The 18353-nt window shown below is 35.5% G+C and overlaps 1 protein-coding gene across 1 annotated transcript; it reads right to left on the minus strand.

Annotated features, from left to right (window-relative positions):
• Nucleotides 1-8698: 8698 nt before the first annotated feature.
• LOC131483998 (olfactory receptor 6C2-like) lies at nucleotides 8699-9637 on the minus strand. Its single transcript, XM_058682295.1, has one exon. The coding sequence runs from the start codon at nucleotides 9635-9637 to the stop codon at nucleotides 8699-8701; it is 939 nt and encodes a 312-aa protein (XP_058538278.1).
• Between the last annotated feature and the right edge of the window lie 8716 nt (nucleotides 9638-18353).

Raw genomic sequence — 18353 nt, forward strand, 5'->3', positions numbered from 1 at the left:
TTCTCACTCCAGCGACTCCTAAAGCTTTACATGGTAACATACTCTTCCTTGCACCCTCCAGGCGGTAGCCCTTGTTCCAAAATATTTTTTCATTTATTCCATTCCTTAATGTTGTTTTTAAGAGTCAAGGTTTAAGAAAGTAGTTTTCATCTTTCAAAGACTTTTGTACTTCAAAAAAGTGCTAGGATAACTAACTTTGTCCATATTATTATATAAATTGTCATATCAGTGATTTTAATGTAGACATACAGTTTCTCTTTAAAGAGCAAAATGAGTGTGTGGCAGAGATAACTTCACCACATATTATCTTTATGTAAACTACAAAAAGCAGCATTAAAAATATATGTCAGAAAGATCTGTGGGTCTTTATATAATAATTTAAATATTACATCTGATTTTGGTAAACCACGTCATTTGCTTCTCAGAAAAGTGACATGCAGATTTATCAAAGATGAAAGTAAATTAAATGGCCATTGGGGCGCCTGGGTGGCTCAGTCGGTTAAGCGTCCGACTTCAGCTCGGGTCACAATCTCACAGTCCGTGGGTTCGAGCCCCGCGTCGGGCTCTGGGCTGATGGCTCAGAGCCTGGAGCCTGCTTCTGATTCTGTGTCTCCCTCTCTCTCTGCCCTTCCCCCCTTCATGCTCTCTCTCTGTCTCAAAAATAAATAAACGTTAAAAAAAATGGCCATTTTACTTACCCTCTGAGAGTTAATAATAGCTTCAGTTGGTTACTTAACAATGAGTCCTAAAGGCTACTTTGATGAAGAGGATCTATTAGAAAAGGTTTCTGTGGAATTTACTTGGTTCTCAGCTTATGACTATACTTACTCTGATGCTTTGGGAAGGCTTAGAACTCCTTTGGTTTTTTCATTTTCAACACACTGAGAAGATTTTCCGACCAAGAATTTTGGTCCCCTTTATGCCTAGGAAATATTGTCTAGCTCTCTCTTGGTTGAGAGTAAAATGTTAAAATATTTCCCCCACTTGCTTTGAAGTCATTGTTATTATGACTTCTCTGGAAAGGATAAGAGGCTTTTACAGTATTAAAATTTGTATTTGATTTATTTGCTAAACTTCAAACTAAGTAGTACACAACTGAGTCCTTGGTGACCTACGATCAAACATCACTAATTAGCCTTTGTAATGAATTTGGGCAAAAATCCTAAAATGCAGCAGTGAGGGCAGGGTCCTCAGAGATACAAAGACAACAATAGCAACAGGCAAAGGTCAACATAACAACAGTAAAAAACCAGATAGTCAAGAAGTAGGCTTCTTTTCCTGAATTTCTGCCCTAAAATGTATAGAAAGATGAAGATCACAACTCTATCCCATTAATCAAATTTTCTCAATCATTAAAAAGGATAAAACAGGAAAATATTAGAAAACACAAAACAACTAATTCTTTTTCGTATTTTAAGGAACTATATATATATGAATATTCAAAAAATAAAACTACTATTTCCATCTTCACGTTTTGGCACTTCTTTATCAACGTTTATTTATTTTTGGGACAGAGAGAGACAGAGCATGAACGAGGGAGGGACAGAGAGAGAGGGAGACACAGAATCGGAAACAGGCTCCAGGCTCTGAGCCATCAGCCCAGAGCCTGACGCGGGGCTCGAACTCACGGACCGTGAGATCGTGACCTGGCTGAAGTCGGACGCTTAACCAACTGCGCCACCCAGGCGCCCCATGTTTTGGCACTTCTTTAGATGTGATCGTATGTAGATTCATGTAAAGATAGTTTTCTTTTAATTAATGTAAAGATTTATTTTCTTTTCACAATAAACTTAATTGTTCATGTCATATATAGTTTTCACATCAAAATACTTTTTTAAAAAGTTTATTCTGAAAGGGAGAGAGAGAGCACGTGTTCAGTGGGGGAGGGGCAGAGAGAAAGGGAGAGAGAGAATCTCAAGCAGGCTAGATGCTCAGTGCAGAACTGGAGGTGGGGCTTGAGTTCATGAACAGTGAGATCATGACTTGAGCCAAAATCGAGTTGGACACTTAACAAGTTGAGCCACCCAGGTGCCCCAAGATACGTATACTTTATTATCACAATAAACACCTGGTTTGCTCATTCGCTACTGCTTTTCATTTTTCATAGTATTTCCTTGTATTAATCCTGTGCACTTAAAAAAAAAAAACTTATGGTATATGCTCTAGTAATTTCTTGAGATGTGGATTGTAATGGTAAGTTTTCTTTCATCTTACAATAATACATGACGTATCAAAATTTGTGCAATATAGGGGCGCCTGGGTGGCTCAGTCGGTTAGGCGGCCAACTTCAGCTCAGGTCATGATCTTGCGGTTTGTGGGTTTGAGCCCCGCAAGGGGCTCTGTGCTGACAGCTCAGAGCCTGGAGGCTGCTTTGGATTCTGTGTCTTCCTCTCTCTCTGCACCCCCCCCCCCCCGCGCTTATACTCTGTCTCTCTCAAAAATGAATAAATGTTAAAAAAAAAATTAAAAAAAATGTGTGCAATATAGCAAGAACATTGTTTAGAGGGAAATTTTATTTTAAATATATAATTTAGAGAATTTAGTATATTGAAAAACCAGTGACCTAAACATTCATTTTAAGAGACCCCAAGAAGAACAAACTAAAACAAAATAAACAGAAGGGAAACATAATAATAGTTTAGATCAGTTATATAGAGAATAAATATAAGACAAACACAACTACAAAATGGTTTTTTTAAAAAAAGATAAACTTCTTGTAGGTATAGTCAAGAAGGGAAAGAGAAAAAAATGGAAATTATCCAAAGTGACAGTGAAAAACAGGAACATCAATAAGATGTAACAATTATTAAAAGAATAATTAAGTACATCATAAAGAACATTTGGCCAATAAAATAGTTTACATAAAATAAACCTATTAATTTCTGTTAAAACAACTGAAAACATGAGACAGGAAAAAAATATAAATATTCCAATATAAGGCAAAATTATTGACTCCATAATTAGTAATATTCTCACAAAGAAAATTCAGGGGCAAATGGCTTCAGTAGTAAATTATTCCAAAAAATTAAAGAAAAAATTATACTGATTTTCTATAAACCAATACAGAGAAAAGTAAGAGGAAGGATAATGCTCAACTTGGTTATGGGGGGCATTATAACTTTCATGCCAAAATTGGAAGGGATTTTGCAAGAAGTTAAATTACAGGTTGATTTTATTTCATAATAATCATAAAAATCCTTAAATATAAATTATCAAGTTAAATAGAGTATTATACAGAAAAGGATACATATAACCATAATGTGAGGTTTGTTACAGAAATTTTAGGTTGGTTTAACCATTGAAAATAAATATAATCTACCACATTAGTGGAATAAAAGGGAAAAATAAGGTCATCTCAATACAGGAAAAACATTTGATAAACTGCAGTTCTCATTCGTTATTAAGTATTCTCAGCAAAGTAGGAATGGAAACAAAATTTGTTTGATGAAGGGGATCTCGAAAACATGTTATTTATTTTTTTATTGAAGTATAATTGACATACAATATCCTGTTATTTTTAGATATATATCATAGTGATTCAATATTCTTACACATATAAAATGATACCCATGATAAGTCTAGCTACGATACAAATTTATTACAATATTATTGGCTATATTCCCTATGCTGTACGTTACATTCCCGTGACTTATTTTATTACTGGAAATTTGTACCTCTTAATTTCCTTCACCCAATTTCACCTGTCACCCAACCCCCCACCCCTATAGTAAACAATAGTTTCCTATATCTGTTAGTCTGTTTTGGTTTTTTGTTCATTTATTTTGTTTTTTATTTGTTTATTATTTTTATTTTACAGAGAGAAAGAGCACATGAGTGGGGGAGAGGGGCAGAGGGAGAGAGAGAAAGAGAATCCCAAGAAGGCTCCATGTTCAGTGAGGAGCCCAATGTAGGGCTTGATCCCCTCTCTGCAAGATCATGACCCAAGCCAAAACAAGAGTTAGATGCTTAACCGATCGAGCCACCCAGGCACCCCCATTTATTTTGTTTTTTAGATTTCACATATAAGTGAAATCATACAGTATTTGTCTTCCTCTGTCTTTCTTATTTCCTGTTTTATAATACCCTCTAGGTCCGTCTATGTTGTCACAAATGGCAAGATTTCATTCTTTTTCATGGCTGGCTAATATTCCATTATAGATATTATTTATAATATATATAGTATATATTAAGTGAATATGTGTATATAATAATTGTATTAAGATGAACACTTAGCTTGCTTCCATGTCTTGGCTGTTGTAAACAATGCTGCAGTAAACATAGGGGTGCAGTATTTGTTTCTTTAAATTGGTGTTTTTGTTTTCTTCAGATAAATAACCAGAAGGAGGGGCGCCTGGGTGGCGCAGTCGGTTAAGCGTCCGACTTCAGCCAGGTCACGATCTCGCGGTCCGTGAGTTCGAGCCCCGCGTCAGGCTCTGGGCTGATGGCTCGGAGCCTGGAGCCTGTTTCCGATTCTGTGTCTCCCTCTCTCTCTGCCCCTCCCCCGTTCATGCTCTGTCTCTCTCTGTCCCAAAAATAAATAAAAAATGTTGAAAAAAATTAAAAAAAAAAAAAATAACCAGAAGGAAAATTGCTGAATCATGTGGTAGTTGTATTTTTAATATTTTGAGGAACCTGCATACTGTTTTCCAAAGCAGCCAGACCAATTTACATTTCCACCAACAGTGTACAAGAATTCCCTTTTCTCTACATTCTCACAAACAGTTGTTACTTTTTGTCTTTTTGATAATGATAGGCAACCTGAGTGGTATGAGGTAATAATCTCATGTGGTTTTGGTTTGCATTTCCCTGATAATTGGTGAAGTTGAGCATGTGTCTTTGGCAATCTGTATGTCTTTGGAAAAATGTCTATTCAAGTTCTCTGTCCATTTTTTGACAGGGTTATTTTTTTTTGATATTAAGTTGTGTAAGTTTTTTATATATTTTAGATATTACCCCCTTATCAGATGTACGGTTTGCAAATATTTTCTCCCATTCAGTAGGTTGCCTTTTTGTTTTGTTGATGGTTTCCCTCACCATGCAGAAGCTTTTTAGTTTGATGTAATCCCATTTGTTTATTTCAGTTTTTGTTGCTATTGCCTGAGAAGACTGGTCTCCCCCCCAGAAATGTTGCTGAGACCAATATCAGGAGTTTTCCTCTAGGAGTTGTATGATTTTACATCTTACATTTAAGTCTTAAATCCATTTTGCATTTAGTTTTGGAATTGGTGTAAGATAGTGGTCAAGTTTCTTTTTTCTTTTTCTTTTTTTTTTTTTTTTTTGGCACATGCTCTCTAGTTTTCCCAACACCATTTAATGAAGACTATCTTTTCCCTAGTATATTTTTGCCTCTTTGTCATAGATTGATTAACCATGTGTGTGGGTTTATTTCTGGGCTTTCTGTTGTATTCCATTGATCTTTGTGTCTGTTTTCATGCCAGTACCACCTTATTTTGATTATTAGAACTTTGTAATATAGTTTGAAATCAGGGCGTTTGGTACCTCCAGCTTTGTTCTTTCTTTCTTCCTTTTTTTTTGTCAAGATTGCTTTGGCTACTTGGGGGCTTTTGTGGTTCCATACAAATTTTAGGATTCTTTGTTCTAGTTCTGAAAAATGCCATTGGTATTTTAATGGGGATTACATCTAATCTGTAGATTGCTTTGGGTAGTATGGACATTTTAACAATATTGAGTTTTCCAATCTATGAGCATGATATAGTTTTCCATTTATTTGTGTCATCTTCACTTTCTTCCATCAGAGTTTTTTATAGTTTTCAGAGTACAGATCTTTCACCTCCTTGCTTAAATTTATTCCTACATGTATTATTTTGAATATTGAAAACTTTTCTGTTTAGTTGATGAATATGACAGGATGTCCACTCTATTGCTATTTATCATTGTATTAGGGAGCCTAGACAGGCAATAAAGAAAAATAAATATAGTAACTTGTCATTATTTGCATATGATTTGATTATGTGTTGACATATTTAAAAGACCTTACAGGTAAATTTGTGAAGGTTGCTAGACAAAAATCAATATTCAAAAACAATAGTTATCTCTAATACTAGCAACAATTAGAAAATAAAAAATTTAAAAACTCATGTAAAATAACCACGTATTATCAAACGCTGAGGAATGAATCTATCAAAATACCAGTAATATTTCCTTTTTAAAAAATTTAGCCTTTGGTTATTTTTTTTAAGTAAATTTATTTTTGAGAGAGGGAGAAAACACGAGTGGAGAAGGGCAGGGAGAGAGGAGAGACAGAGAATCCCAAGAGGCGCCACACTGTTAGTGTGAGCCCCATGTGGGGCTTGACCCCAGGAACTGTTGGATCATGACCTGAGCTGAAGTCAGATGCTCAACTGACTGAGCCATCCAAGCACCCCAGAAATGCCAATAATATTTCTGTCAATGATGTGTAAAGCCTCTATACACTTAAAACCGAAGTATTTTTGAAAGTAATTAAATATACAGTTGGGACTGGCCTATACCATATTTTAATGGATTAGAATTCTCAATGTTATAAAGATATTAATTTCCCCCAAATTGACCTACCGGTTCAAAGCAATCTTAAAATCACTGAAGAGAATTTTTTAATTGTAGAAATTGCCAAGGTTTGTAAAGTTTTATGAGAAACAAAGGGTTGATAAGAGCAAGGTAAACTTGAGGAAGTAGAAGACAGTTTGAATTACACTACTCAATATGAAAACTTATTATAAAGCTACTATACACAGATTATTATATTATTGATTCAGAGATAAGCATATCAATGGAGTTAAAAATGATGAAACCTGAAAAAGATTCACTCACATAACAATTGATTATGACAAAATTGTCACTGAATGCAAGGAGAAAAGGGCAATTTTTTCAAGAAATAATTGTTATTTAATATTCTTATGGAAAAAAATAGTTTCCTATCTCAAACCATTGAAAAAAAAAAACAATTTCAGATAGGCCATTAACCTTAATTTGTAAAAACTGTGAGTGAAATTTATGGAACATAGTTACCTATTTTCTTGAAAATACCTTTTTTGCTGAAAGTGTTTCTCTGGTGAGGCTTCCTTGAATCAAAAACAGAATTTTGGGTCTAATTAACAGAATTTAAATTCTGAGTCCACTACTAACCAGCACTGCTTAAATATCTGAAGCATTCCAGTTGAAATGTGATGTGAGCCACATCCTGAATTCAGAATTTTCTAGTAGCCATGTTATAAATAAATTAATGGTATATTTGTATGTAATCAAGTATATCAAAATATTGTTTCATTGTGTCATCAATACAAATTTATTTTTGATCTGTATCACAATCACGTTCCTTGAAATGTCATTATAATTTTGTTTTATACGTGCTTGTTTCTCAAGGTGTAAATGAAGGAGTTCAGGAAGTAGTTCCGAATACAGGAAGCAATGAGAACTATCATGCCCTGATTAATGGCCACTGTTTCCGTGCTTATTGTTTAATATAGATGAAGGTACTGGTTTCATAGGTTTCCTTTGAGTTGTAGTCATTTCCGTGCCTAGTTTAGATACATTTCATGTTATTTACCTGTTTTCACAATCTTCCTAATCATTTTAGTATCTCAAGATCCAACGTATATATTTATAGATAAAGGTATAGAAACAAATACAGAGGCAGGTATATAACCATTTTCCCTACAAATTTACTTGTCTTTTAAGAACTGTTAGCACTTTTAGTTCAAATTAACCTGTTAGTCTGTGATTGCTTTCAGGATTCAAAATTGTAGGAGCCTACATGTTATAATTCAGCTTCTACATGAAGATACAAACATTTGTCATAGCTTCCTTTTTTTTTTTTTTTTTTTGCCTAAAGATATTTTTGTTGTTGTTTGTAATTGTGACAGGTGAAATAAAATGGAGTAATTTATGTTAAGGCATTTTAAAATGAATCTGAAAGGCCATTAAGCAGGTGGGCTATGTGCATATCCTCACCAGGTAGAACCAGGAACTTCTGAACAGGGCCAAACCCTAAATACTTCAAGGACTCTGCAAGAACATTTGTAACTTGCTATAGTAATGGATTTTTACTTAGTGATGGCCTTAGCAATCAGTTATGTTTAGCCAAGATTAGTTTTCTGCTGCCAACACCAATCAAAATTTTTGAAGACAATTTTTACAAGCCTTCCCTTTTTGGTTTTAAAACCCCCTGACTTTTGCTGCCTAGCGGGATATTACTTGGGTTGCTGCCCAAATCTGTGTACTTGAATTGCACATTTTTGATCCCAAACACACCCTTTGGCTTGACTATTGCCTCCTGTCAATTTTAGGTTGACAGTGATGTGAATAGTTTATTTAATGCACTGGTCACATATCCCTTCTAAAATGTAAGGCATTAGGGGCAAGAAATTTTCAGGTTTTCTATTCTATCTCCAGGGCTGAAATGGTGTCTGGCATCAAAAATACTCTTGAAAGCTAGAACTGGAAAAGGCAATAAGCACAAGTACTCTATCCAAAATATGCAATGAACTTGTTGGTTCTGTTTATTTTGTCTTATTTTGTTTGCATTTTTGTAAAGTCTTGTTAAGATGTGAGGTCTGTCTTTTGTTTCTTAGAAATGTATTATAGTTTCTTTTTAAAAGAGCTTCCTAAAATAGTTTCCTTGCCAAGAGAGGTATGACTTAAAACTCTAAAGGAGTATACTTTTTATGAAAACATGATTTCTCTACATTAGCAAATTCCATTACTTCTTTGAGAATAATGCAATTCTCTTGATTGAGTCTTTGAGAGCTTGTTTTACTTGCTTGTTTCTCAAGGTGTAAATGAAGGGGTTCAGCATAGGAGCAATGGATGTAATGAGGACTACCACACCCTTGTTACTAGCCACTAATTCCTTTGCTGAAGGCTTAACATAGATGAAAATGCAACTTCCATAGGTGATGGAGACCACAATCATGTGGGAAGAACATGTAGAAAATGCCTTTTTTCTTTGGTGGGCAGAAGAGAATTGTAGAATGGCCTTGATGATGTATATGTAAGATAGAACTACACATATAAGGGTCATAATAAAGGTCAACACAGCACAGACTATGACCATCTGCTCTATGAGCCATGTTTCTGAGCATGATATCTTTAGGAGGGGGGATACATCACAGAAAAAATGGTCAATAACATTAGAGTCACAGAATTCCAGATTTAGGCCCAGGCTGAGCGGTGGGATTATGACCAAGAAGCCAGTTGTCCAGCACCAAACGATGAGTCTTCTACAGACCCTGTTGTTCATGATGGTCACATAATGCAGGGGTTTGCAGATGGCCACATACCGATCATAGGACATGGTGGCAAGGAGAAAAAATTCTGTTACACCAAAAAGATCAGTAAAAAACATTTGAGTGACACAGTTGTCATATGTGATTGTCTTGTCTCCTGTTGATAAGTTGTACAAATATCTGGGAATACAAGCAGAGGTAAATGAGATTTCTAAGAAGGAGAAATTTTGTAGGAAAAAGTACATAGCATTTTTAAGGTGAGAATCTATGAAAGTAAGGGAGATGATTATCAGGTTCCCAGTTATACTCAACATGTAGGTGAGAAATAGAAAGATGAAAATCATAATCTTCAATTGTGGATCATCAGTTAGTCCCAGTAGGATAAAAGTTGTTACTGTGTGGTTTCTCATCATTGACTTCTGACTTCAATCTGCATTTAGAATTCAGATATATTCGATATGTACAGAGTGGTAATTAATGGAAGAAAAAACTATGCAAACAAACACATGCACTTAAAAAAAGTTTTATATACAAATATTATCAATACATTGGTATCCTAAGTTCCACAGTTGTGTATTTTTGGTAATTTCACGGGAGATTTAAAAAAAATCAGAAAAGTCGATATTACACTCCAAAATATTGTGGGTGCTTCCTTATCATTACATTTTATTCACAATTTATATCTTATTTTAGTTAGACCTAGGATTTGATTTTCCCTACACGTAGATTTGACTGCTAATGCTTTGTGAGATCAATTTGTCCCTGCTCACAGACTGATTCCTAAAGCTAAATCTTAAACTTTCATTACCACCATCATGCATTTCTTCCAAGTTTGATCCTTGTGATAAAGAACAAATATATCACAAATAGTTTGGGACTCACTCTGTATAGGTTCTCCACATCCACTACCAGATATGTTGAGCTCCAGTATTATAATTTAAAAAATACATGTTTTCTTTAAACAAGTTCTTCCTTACTGATTTTCCTGACTCTCATGATTTTCTGTGTAAAATCACACTCATTTTCCACTGTGGTACAGAAGACAGGAAGTGTTTTGATAACAAATATATTGTATAGAATGATAATATGTAGGTGTTGGGTGTAAAATATATAGGCATGTAAAAATCCTTACAATTTTTCTCAGTTTTCAAACTGTTTAATTAAGGTTGGAGCACATTCCGAAAAACTGTTTCTAATATTACTAACTACAAAAAAACTGACATTAAACTATTAAACATATTCTTCAAGCATGGCTTGCTTTCACTGTGACTCAGTTTTATCATCTACAGAATGGAAATAATATTTTCCTTCATGTATACATACTAAGTTAAATGTTAGTATATAAGGTACTTAAAAAGTACATGGCTAGGGGCGCCTGGGTGGCGCAGTCGGTTGGGCGTCCGACTTCAGCCAGGTCACGATCTCGCGGTCCGTGAGTTCGAGCCCCGCGTCAGGCTCTGGGCTGATGGCTCGGAGCCTGGAGCCTGTTTCCGATTCTGTGCCTCCCTCTCTCTCTGACCCTCCCCCGTTCATGCTCTGTCTCTCTCTGTCCCAAAAATAAATAAACGTTGAAAAAAAAAAGTAAAAAAAAAAGTACATGGCTAATAATGAGTAATAAATGTATTTTAACTATTTTAATGACCTTGTCCAGAATGATTTTCCAGTCATCAATATACTGTAGTCCTGTTTTGTCTTCATGAATCCAATGAAATAATTTATGCCAAAAATTATCACTTTTTTTGTTTTTAAAGTTTAGCAAATTTCTAAGTAGAATGTGTACTTTCAACCACACAATATTCACAGCATTCTCTCATAACTTAATACCACCTACATGTTTACCTGTCATCTTTTTGCTTTCTAATTTCTATTTCTTTTTTCACTCATCTCTCTTACGTTGAAATAGTTCTTAATACTTCTTAACACACATACTCTGAGTATTTTCTTGAACTCCTTATCTCTAAAAATGATTGCTCTTTAGTCACATAACCAAATGCACTCCAGACATAAAAAGTCTAAAATGAAACTCTCACATTCTCATCCTATTTCTCCCCGTGTTTTTTTTTTTATAATATAACTTGTATATTACATTTATTGAGCCTTTACTATATGCTATATACTGAAACACTTTACATGGATTATCTATCTGGAGTAATCTTCCCTCCAGTGATCTGTATTTCCCCATTCCATCTCAGTCTCCAGTCTCCAGTTTTGCTGGGAATGCACATATTTAGCCATTGGTTTTTAATTTTGAGTTCCCAGAATTTGTGCTCACTTCCATCATGGCATTCAAATTATACAACTCTTAGGTGACCTCTTATTTATTGTTGCTTAAACTAATGCTATCAATGACTATACACTATCCAAGATTAAATACTCTAAAAATGATGTTCAAAACCCATATTAGAACTTCCACTGCTGAATTTTATACAGTCAGGAAATTCATTTACCAGAGGTGAATGTGACCCAAGTCTCAAAAAAAAATTGAACTGAAATGGCAGAATTTATAATACTTACACTCTGGAAGTTAATCATAGCTTCTTTCTATTAAGTTGTTTAACTGCAACTGTTCAGTTGAACAGTTGAAATGAATATAATGTTGAAAACCAGCAAGAAACTTCTGGTCACTACTGGTTGAATCTAATCTGGCCACTCCTGCAGTAATAGTGCTTGGGAATATACATAATTTCCTTGAGTTTTTATCTTCAAACAACTGTATCAGTTCCCTCACAATAGCTATAGTGCCATCACAAGCCTAGAAAATAGTTTTTTATTTTTATTTGTCTTTTTTAGCTTTTAATCATTGAGAAGAAAAGCAGGTATAAGGGCACTCCTAGTAGCCTTGGAAGAGTTGATGTTCTGAACTATTTTGCTGAGAGAGAATTTTCAAATTTCAAGCTTGATATTTATTTGCCAAATCTGCAACAAAATTAATAAACGGAGTCCTTGGTGACCCAGATTCAAAAATCACTAATGAATCATCTGTGTAATCATCTTGTATCATCTGACCTTAGGGTAAAAAAAAAACAAAACAAAAAACAAACATACCTAACACAGTAGTAGTGGGAACGTGGCCTTTGGAGACAGGAAAAGCAATAGAATCATTTAGGACACTGGTAGGACAACACTAACTCTTAACCTAGTCCAGTTTCTTTTTACAAATTCTTATTATGTAAGGAAGTTAAGAGATGATAGATCTCCCTGTCTGCTTTTCTGAATAGTTATAAGATGAACAAATCATATATTAAAACATTTGATTAACTATGTAACAATAAAAAAAAATCACGGTGAAAAAGATAAAGACAAATTAGAGGTAGCAAAAGTTAATATTTTGGAAAATATCCTTCCATATTTTCTTTCTTATAAATATATCCATGTTTGTCACATGTAATAATTGCAAATGCACAAACATTAAAAATACCTCTGTGTTGGGATATACAGATTGTCTCAGCTATTTTATTCTTAGAAATGTGTGAACCTAGGTGTATCTCAATAATTATTGATATGCATCATTTTTTTAAGTTTATTTTTGAGAGAGAGAGCAAGCGGGGGAGGGTCAGAGAGAGAAAGAGAATCCCAAGCATGCTCCGCACTGTCAGCATGGAGCCCGATGTGGAGCTCGAACTCACAAACTGTGGAATCATGACCTGAGCTGAAACTGAGAGTCCAATGCTTAACTGACTGAGCCACCCAGGTGTCCAGTGATATGCATCATTTAAAATCTATTTAATATTAGTCCACTGTTTTAATAACATGAAAGTTTCAACCAACTTTTATCACTATTGTAAACATATGCTGCTTCCAAAGTTTCACCATTGTAAAATATCACTGTATGGATACTTATGCTGTTTCCAATTACCTTAAATTGTTTTGGCTTCTTTTATATTTTTGCAATCATAAAAAATTTTACAATGATAAAAAATTGTGAAAATATTTTGTACATTATCAGATAATTGATAGAATTGAAAAATTTTCATAATATTGATATATTTCTAACAGCATTTTAATTTTATTAATATTAGTTATTATAAGTAATAATATTTTCGTTAAATTAGGCATGTGAGTGTCTTCATGCATATACCTGAGTCATGAAGGTACATCTTATTTTCTTTTAAATAATTATTACCTTCATTCATTTTTTTACTTTAATTTTTATTTTTTAAAATTTACATCCAAATTAGTTAGTATATAGTGAAGCAATGATTTCAGTAGATTCCTTAATGCCCCTTACCCATTTAGCCCATCCCCCCTCCCACAACCCCTCCAGCAACCCTCAGTTTGTTCTCCATATTTATGAGTCTCTTCTGTTTTGTCCCCTTCCCTGTTTTTATATTATTTTTGTTTCCCTTTCCTTATGTTCATCTGTTTTGTCTCTTAAAGTCCTCATATGGGTTAAGTCGTATGATTTTAGTCTTTCTCTGACTAATTTCACACAGCATAATACCCTCAAGTTGCATCCATGTAGTTGCAAATGGCAATATTTCATTCTTTTTGATTGCCGAGTAATACTCCATTGTATATATATACCATGTCTTTATCCATTCATCCATCGATGGACATTTGGGCTCTTTCCATACTTTGGCTATTGTTGATAGTGCTGCTATAAACATGGGGGTGCATGTGTCCCTTTGAAACAGCACACCTGTATCCCTTGGATAAATGCCTAGTAGTGCAATTGCTGGGTCATAGGGTAGTTCTATTTTTAGTTTTTTGAGGAACCTCCATACTGTTTTCCAGAGTGGCTGTACCAGCTTGCATTCCCACCAACAATGCAAAAGAGATCCTCTTTCTCTGCATCCTCACCAACATCTGTTGTTGCCTGAGTTGTTAATGTTAGCCATTCTGACAGATGTAAGGTGGTATCTCATTGTGGTTTTGATTTGTATTTCCCTGTTGATGAGTGATGTTGAGCATTTTTTTCATGTGTTGGTTGGCCATCTGGATGTCTTCTTTGGAGAAGTGTCTAGTCATGTCTTTTGCCCATTTCTTCACTGGATTAATTTGTTTTTTGGGTGTTGAGTTTGATAAGTTCTTCGTAGATTTTGGATACTAACCCTTTATCTGATATGTCATTTGCAAATATCTTCTCCCATTCTGTTGGTTGCCTTTGAGTTTTGCTGATTGTTTCCTTTGTTGTGCAGAAGCTTTTTATTTTGATGAGGTCCCAGTACATTTTTGCTTTTGTTTCCCTTGCCTCCGGAGATGTATTGAGTAGGAAATTGCTGCGGGCAAGATCAAAGAGGTTTTTGCCTGCTTTCTCCCCGAGGATTTTGATGGCTTCCTGTCTTACATTGAGGTCCTTCATCCACTTTGAGTTTCTTTTTGTGTATGGTGTAAGAAAGTGGTCCCGGTTCATTCTTCAGCATGTTGCTGTCCAGTTTTCCCAGCACCACTTGCTGAAGAGACTGTCTTTATTGCATTGGATATTCTTTCCTGCTTTGTCAAAGATTAGTTGCCCATATGTGGGTCCATTTCTGGGTTCTCTATTCCATTGATCTGAGTGTCTGATTTTGTAACAGTACCATACTGTCTTGATGATTACAGCTTTGTAGTATAGCTTGAAGTCTGGGATTGTGATGCCTCCTGCTTTGGTTTTCTTTTTCAAGATTGCTTTGGCTATCCGCGGTCTTTTCTGGTTCCATACAAATTTTAGGATTATTTGTTGTAGCTCTGTGAAGAATGCTGGTGTTACTTTGATAGGGATTGCGTTGAATATGTAGATTGCTTTGGGTAGTATCAACATTTTAACAATATTTGTTCTTCCTATCCAGGAGCATGGAATCTTTTTCCATTTCTTTGTGTCGTCTTCAATTTCTTTCATCAGCTTTCTACAGTTTTCAGTGTATAGATTTTTCAGCTCTTTGGCTAGATTTATTCCTAGGTATTTTAGGGTTTTTTGTGCAACTGTAAATGGGATCGATTCCTTGATTTCTCTTTCTGTTGCTTCATTGTTGGTGTAAAGGAATGCAACTGATTTCTGTGCATTGATTTTATATCCTGCAACTTTGCTGAATTCATGAATCAGTTCTAGCAGTTTTTTGGCGGAATCTTTTGGGTTTTCCATATAGAGTATCATGTCATCTGCAAAGAGTGAAAGATTGACCTCCTCTTGGCTGATTTGGATGCCTTTTATTTCTTTGTGTTGTCTGGTTGCAGAGGCTAAGACTTCCAATACTATGTTGAATAACAGTGGTGAGAGTGGACATCCCTGTCTTGTTCCTGACCTTAGGGGGAAAGCTCTCAGTTTTTCCCCATTGAGGATGATATTAGTGTTGGGTCGCTCGTATATGGGTTTTATGATCTCGAAGTATGCTCCTTCTATCCCTACTTTGTTGAGGGTTTTTATGAAGAAAAGATGCTGTATTTTGTCAAATGCTTTCTCTGCATCTATTGAGAGGATCATATGGTTCTTGTCCTTTCTTTTATTGATGTGATGAATCATGTTTATTGTTTTGCGGATGTTGAACCAGCCCTGTATCCCAGGTATAAATCCCACTTGGTAGTGGTGAATAATTTTTTAATGTCTTGTTGGATCCAGTTGGCTAATATCTTGTTGAGGTTTTTTGCATCCATGTTCATCAGGGAAATTGGTCTATAGTTCTCCTTTTTAGTGGTGTCTCTGTCTGGTTTTGGAATCGGGGTAATGCTGGCTTCATAGAAAGGGTTTGGAAGTTTTCCTTCCATTTCTATTTTTTGGAACAGTTTCAAGAGAATAGGTGTTAACTCTTCCTTAAATGTTTGGTAGAATTCCCCTGGAAGGCCATCTGGCCCTGGACTCTTGTTATTTGTGAGATTTTTGATTCTAATTAGATTTCCTTACTGGTTATGGGTCTGTTCAAATTTTCTATTTCTTCCTGTTTCAGTTTTGGTAGTGTATATGTTTCTAGGAATTAGTCCATTTCTTCCAGATTACCTATTTTGTTGACATATAATCGCTCATAATATTCTCTTATTATTTTTTCTGTTGTGTTGGTTGTGATTCCTTCTCTTTCATTCTTGATTTACTTATTTGGGTCCTTTCCTTTTTCTTCTTGATCAAACTGGCTAGTGGTATCAATTTTGTTAATTCTTTCAAAGAACCAGCTTCTGGTTTCATTGATCTGTTCTACTGGTTTTTTTTTTTTTTTTTTTTTTTTTTGGTTTTGATAACATTAATTTCTGCTTTAATCTTTATTATTTCCTGTCTTCTGCTGGTTTGGGTTTTATTTGCTGTTCTTTTTCCAGCTCCTTAAGGCATAAGGTTAGGTTGTGTATCTGAGATCTTTCTTCCTTCTTTAGGAAGGCCTGGATTGCTATATACTTTCCTCTTATGACTGCCTTTGCTGCATCCCAGAGGTTTTGGGTTGTGGTGCTATCATTTTCATCGACTTCCATATACTTTTTAACTTCTCTTTTAACTGCTTGGTTAGCCCATTCATTCTTTTTTTTTAAATTTATTTTTATTTTTTTTTTTTAATTTTTTTTTTCAACGTTTTTTATTTATTTTTGGGACAGAGAGAGACAGAGCATGAACGGGGGAGGGGCAGAGAGAGAGGGAGACACAGAATCGGAAACAGGCTCCAGGCTCCGAGCCGTCAGCCCAGAGCCTGACGCGGGGCTCGAACTCACGGACCGCGAGATCGTGACCTGGCTGAAGTCGGACGCTTAACCGACTGCGCCACCCAGGCGCCCCAGCCCATTCATTCTTTAGTAGGATGTTCTTCTGCCTCCAAGTATTTGTTACCTTTCCAAATTTTTTCTTGTGGTTGATTTCAAGTTTCATAGCGTTGTGGTCTGAAAATTGCATGGTATGATCTCGATCTTTTTGTACTTGTTTAGGGCTGATTTGTGTCCCAGTATATGGTCTATTCTGGAGAACGTTCCATGTGTACTGGAGAAGAATGTATATTCTGCTGCTTTAGGATGAAATGTTCTGAATATATCTGTTAAGTCCATCTGGTCCAATGTGTCATTCAAAGCCATTGTTTCCTTGTTGATTTTTTGATTAGATGATCTGTCCATTGCTGTGAGTGGGTTGTTGAAGTCTCCTACTATTATGAGTTTCTTGATGTTTGTGATTAATTGATTTATATATTTGGGTGCTCCTGCATTTGGCACATAAATGTTTACAACGTTAGGTCTTCTTGGTCTATAGACCCCTTGATTATGATATAATGCCCTTCTGCATCTCTTGATATACAGTATTTTAAAGTCTAGATTGTCTGGTATAAGTATGGCAACTCCAGCTTTCTTCTGTTGACCATTAGCATGATGGTTCTCCATCCCCTTATTTTCAATCTGTAGGTGTCTTTAGGTCTAAAGTGGGTCACTTGTAAACAGCATATAGATGGGTCTTGTTTTCTTATCCATTCTGTTATCCTATGTCTTTTGATTGGAGCGTTGAGTCCATTGACGTTTAGAGTTAGTACTGAAAGATATGAATTCATTGCCATTATGATGCTTGTACAGTTGGAGTTTCTGGTGGTGTTCTCTGGTCCTTTCTAATCTTTTGTTGCTTTGTTCACCTTTGTCCCCTCAGAGAGTCCCCCTTAATATTTCTTGCAGGGTTGGTTTAGTGGTCACAAACTCCTTTAATTTTTGTTTGGGAAACTTTTTATCTCTCCTTCTATTTTGAATGGCAGCCTTGCTGGATAAAGACTTCTTGGCTGCATATTTTTCTGATTCAGCACACTGAATATATCCCACCACCCCTTTCTGGCCTGCCAGGTTTTTGTGGATAGGTTTGCTGCAAACCTGATCTGTCTTCCCTTGTAGGTTAGGGACTTTTTTTTCCCTTGCTGCTTTCATGATTCTCTCCTTGCCTGAGTATTTTGTGAATTTGACTATGATATGCCTTGTTGATGGTCGGTTTTTGTTGAATCTAATGGGAGTCCTCTGTGTTTCCTGGAGTTTGATGTCTGTGTCTTTCCCCAGGTTAGGAAAGTTTTCTGCTATGATTGCTCACATAACCCTTCTACCCCTATTTCTCTTTTCCTCCTCTGGGACCCCTATGATTCTGATGTTGTTCCTTTTTAATGAGTCACTGATTTCTCTAATTCTTAAATCATGCTCTTTTGCCTTAATCTACCTCTTTTTCTCTGCTTCCTTATTCTCTATAAGTTTGTCCTCTATATCGCTGATTCTCTGTTCTGC

The sequence above is a fragment of the Neofelis nebulosa genome, chromosome 8 (genome assembly GCF_028018385.1).
Source record: "Neofelis nebulosa isolate mNeoNeb1 chromosome 8, mNeoNeb1.pri, whole genome shotgun sequence".
NCBI classification, from domain to species: Eukaryota; Metazoa; Chordata; class Mammalia; order Carnivora; family Felidae; genus Neofelis; species Neofelis nebulosa.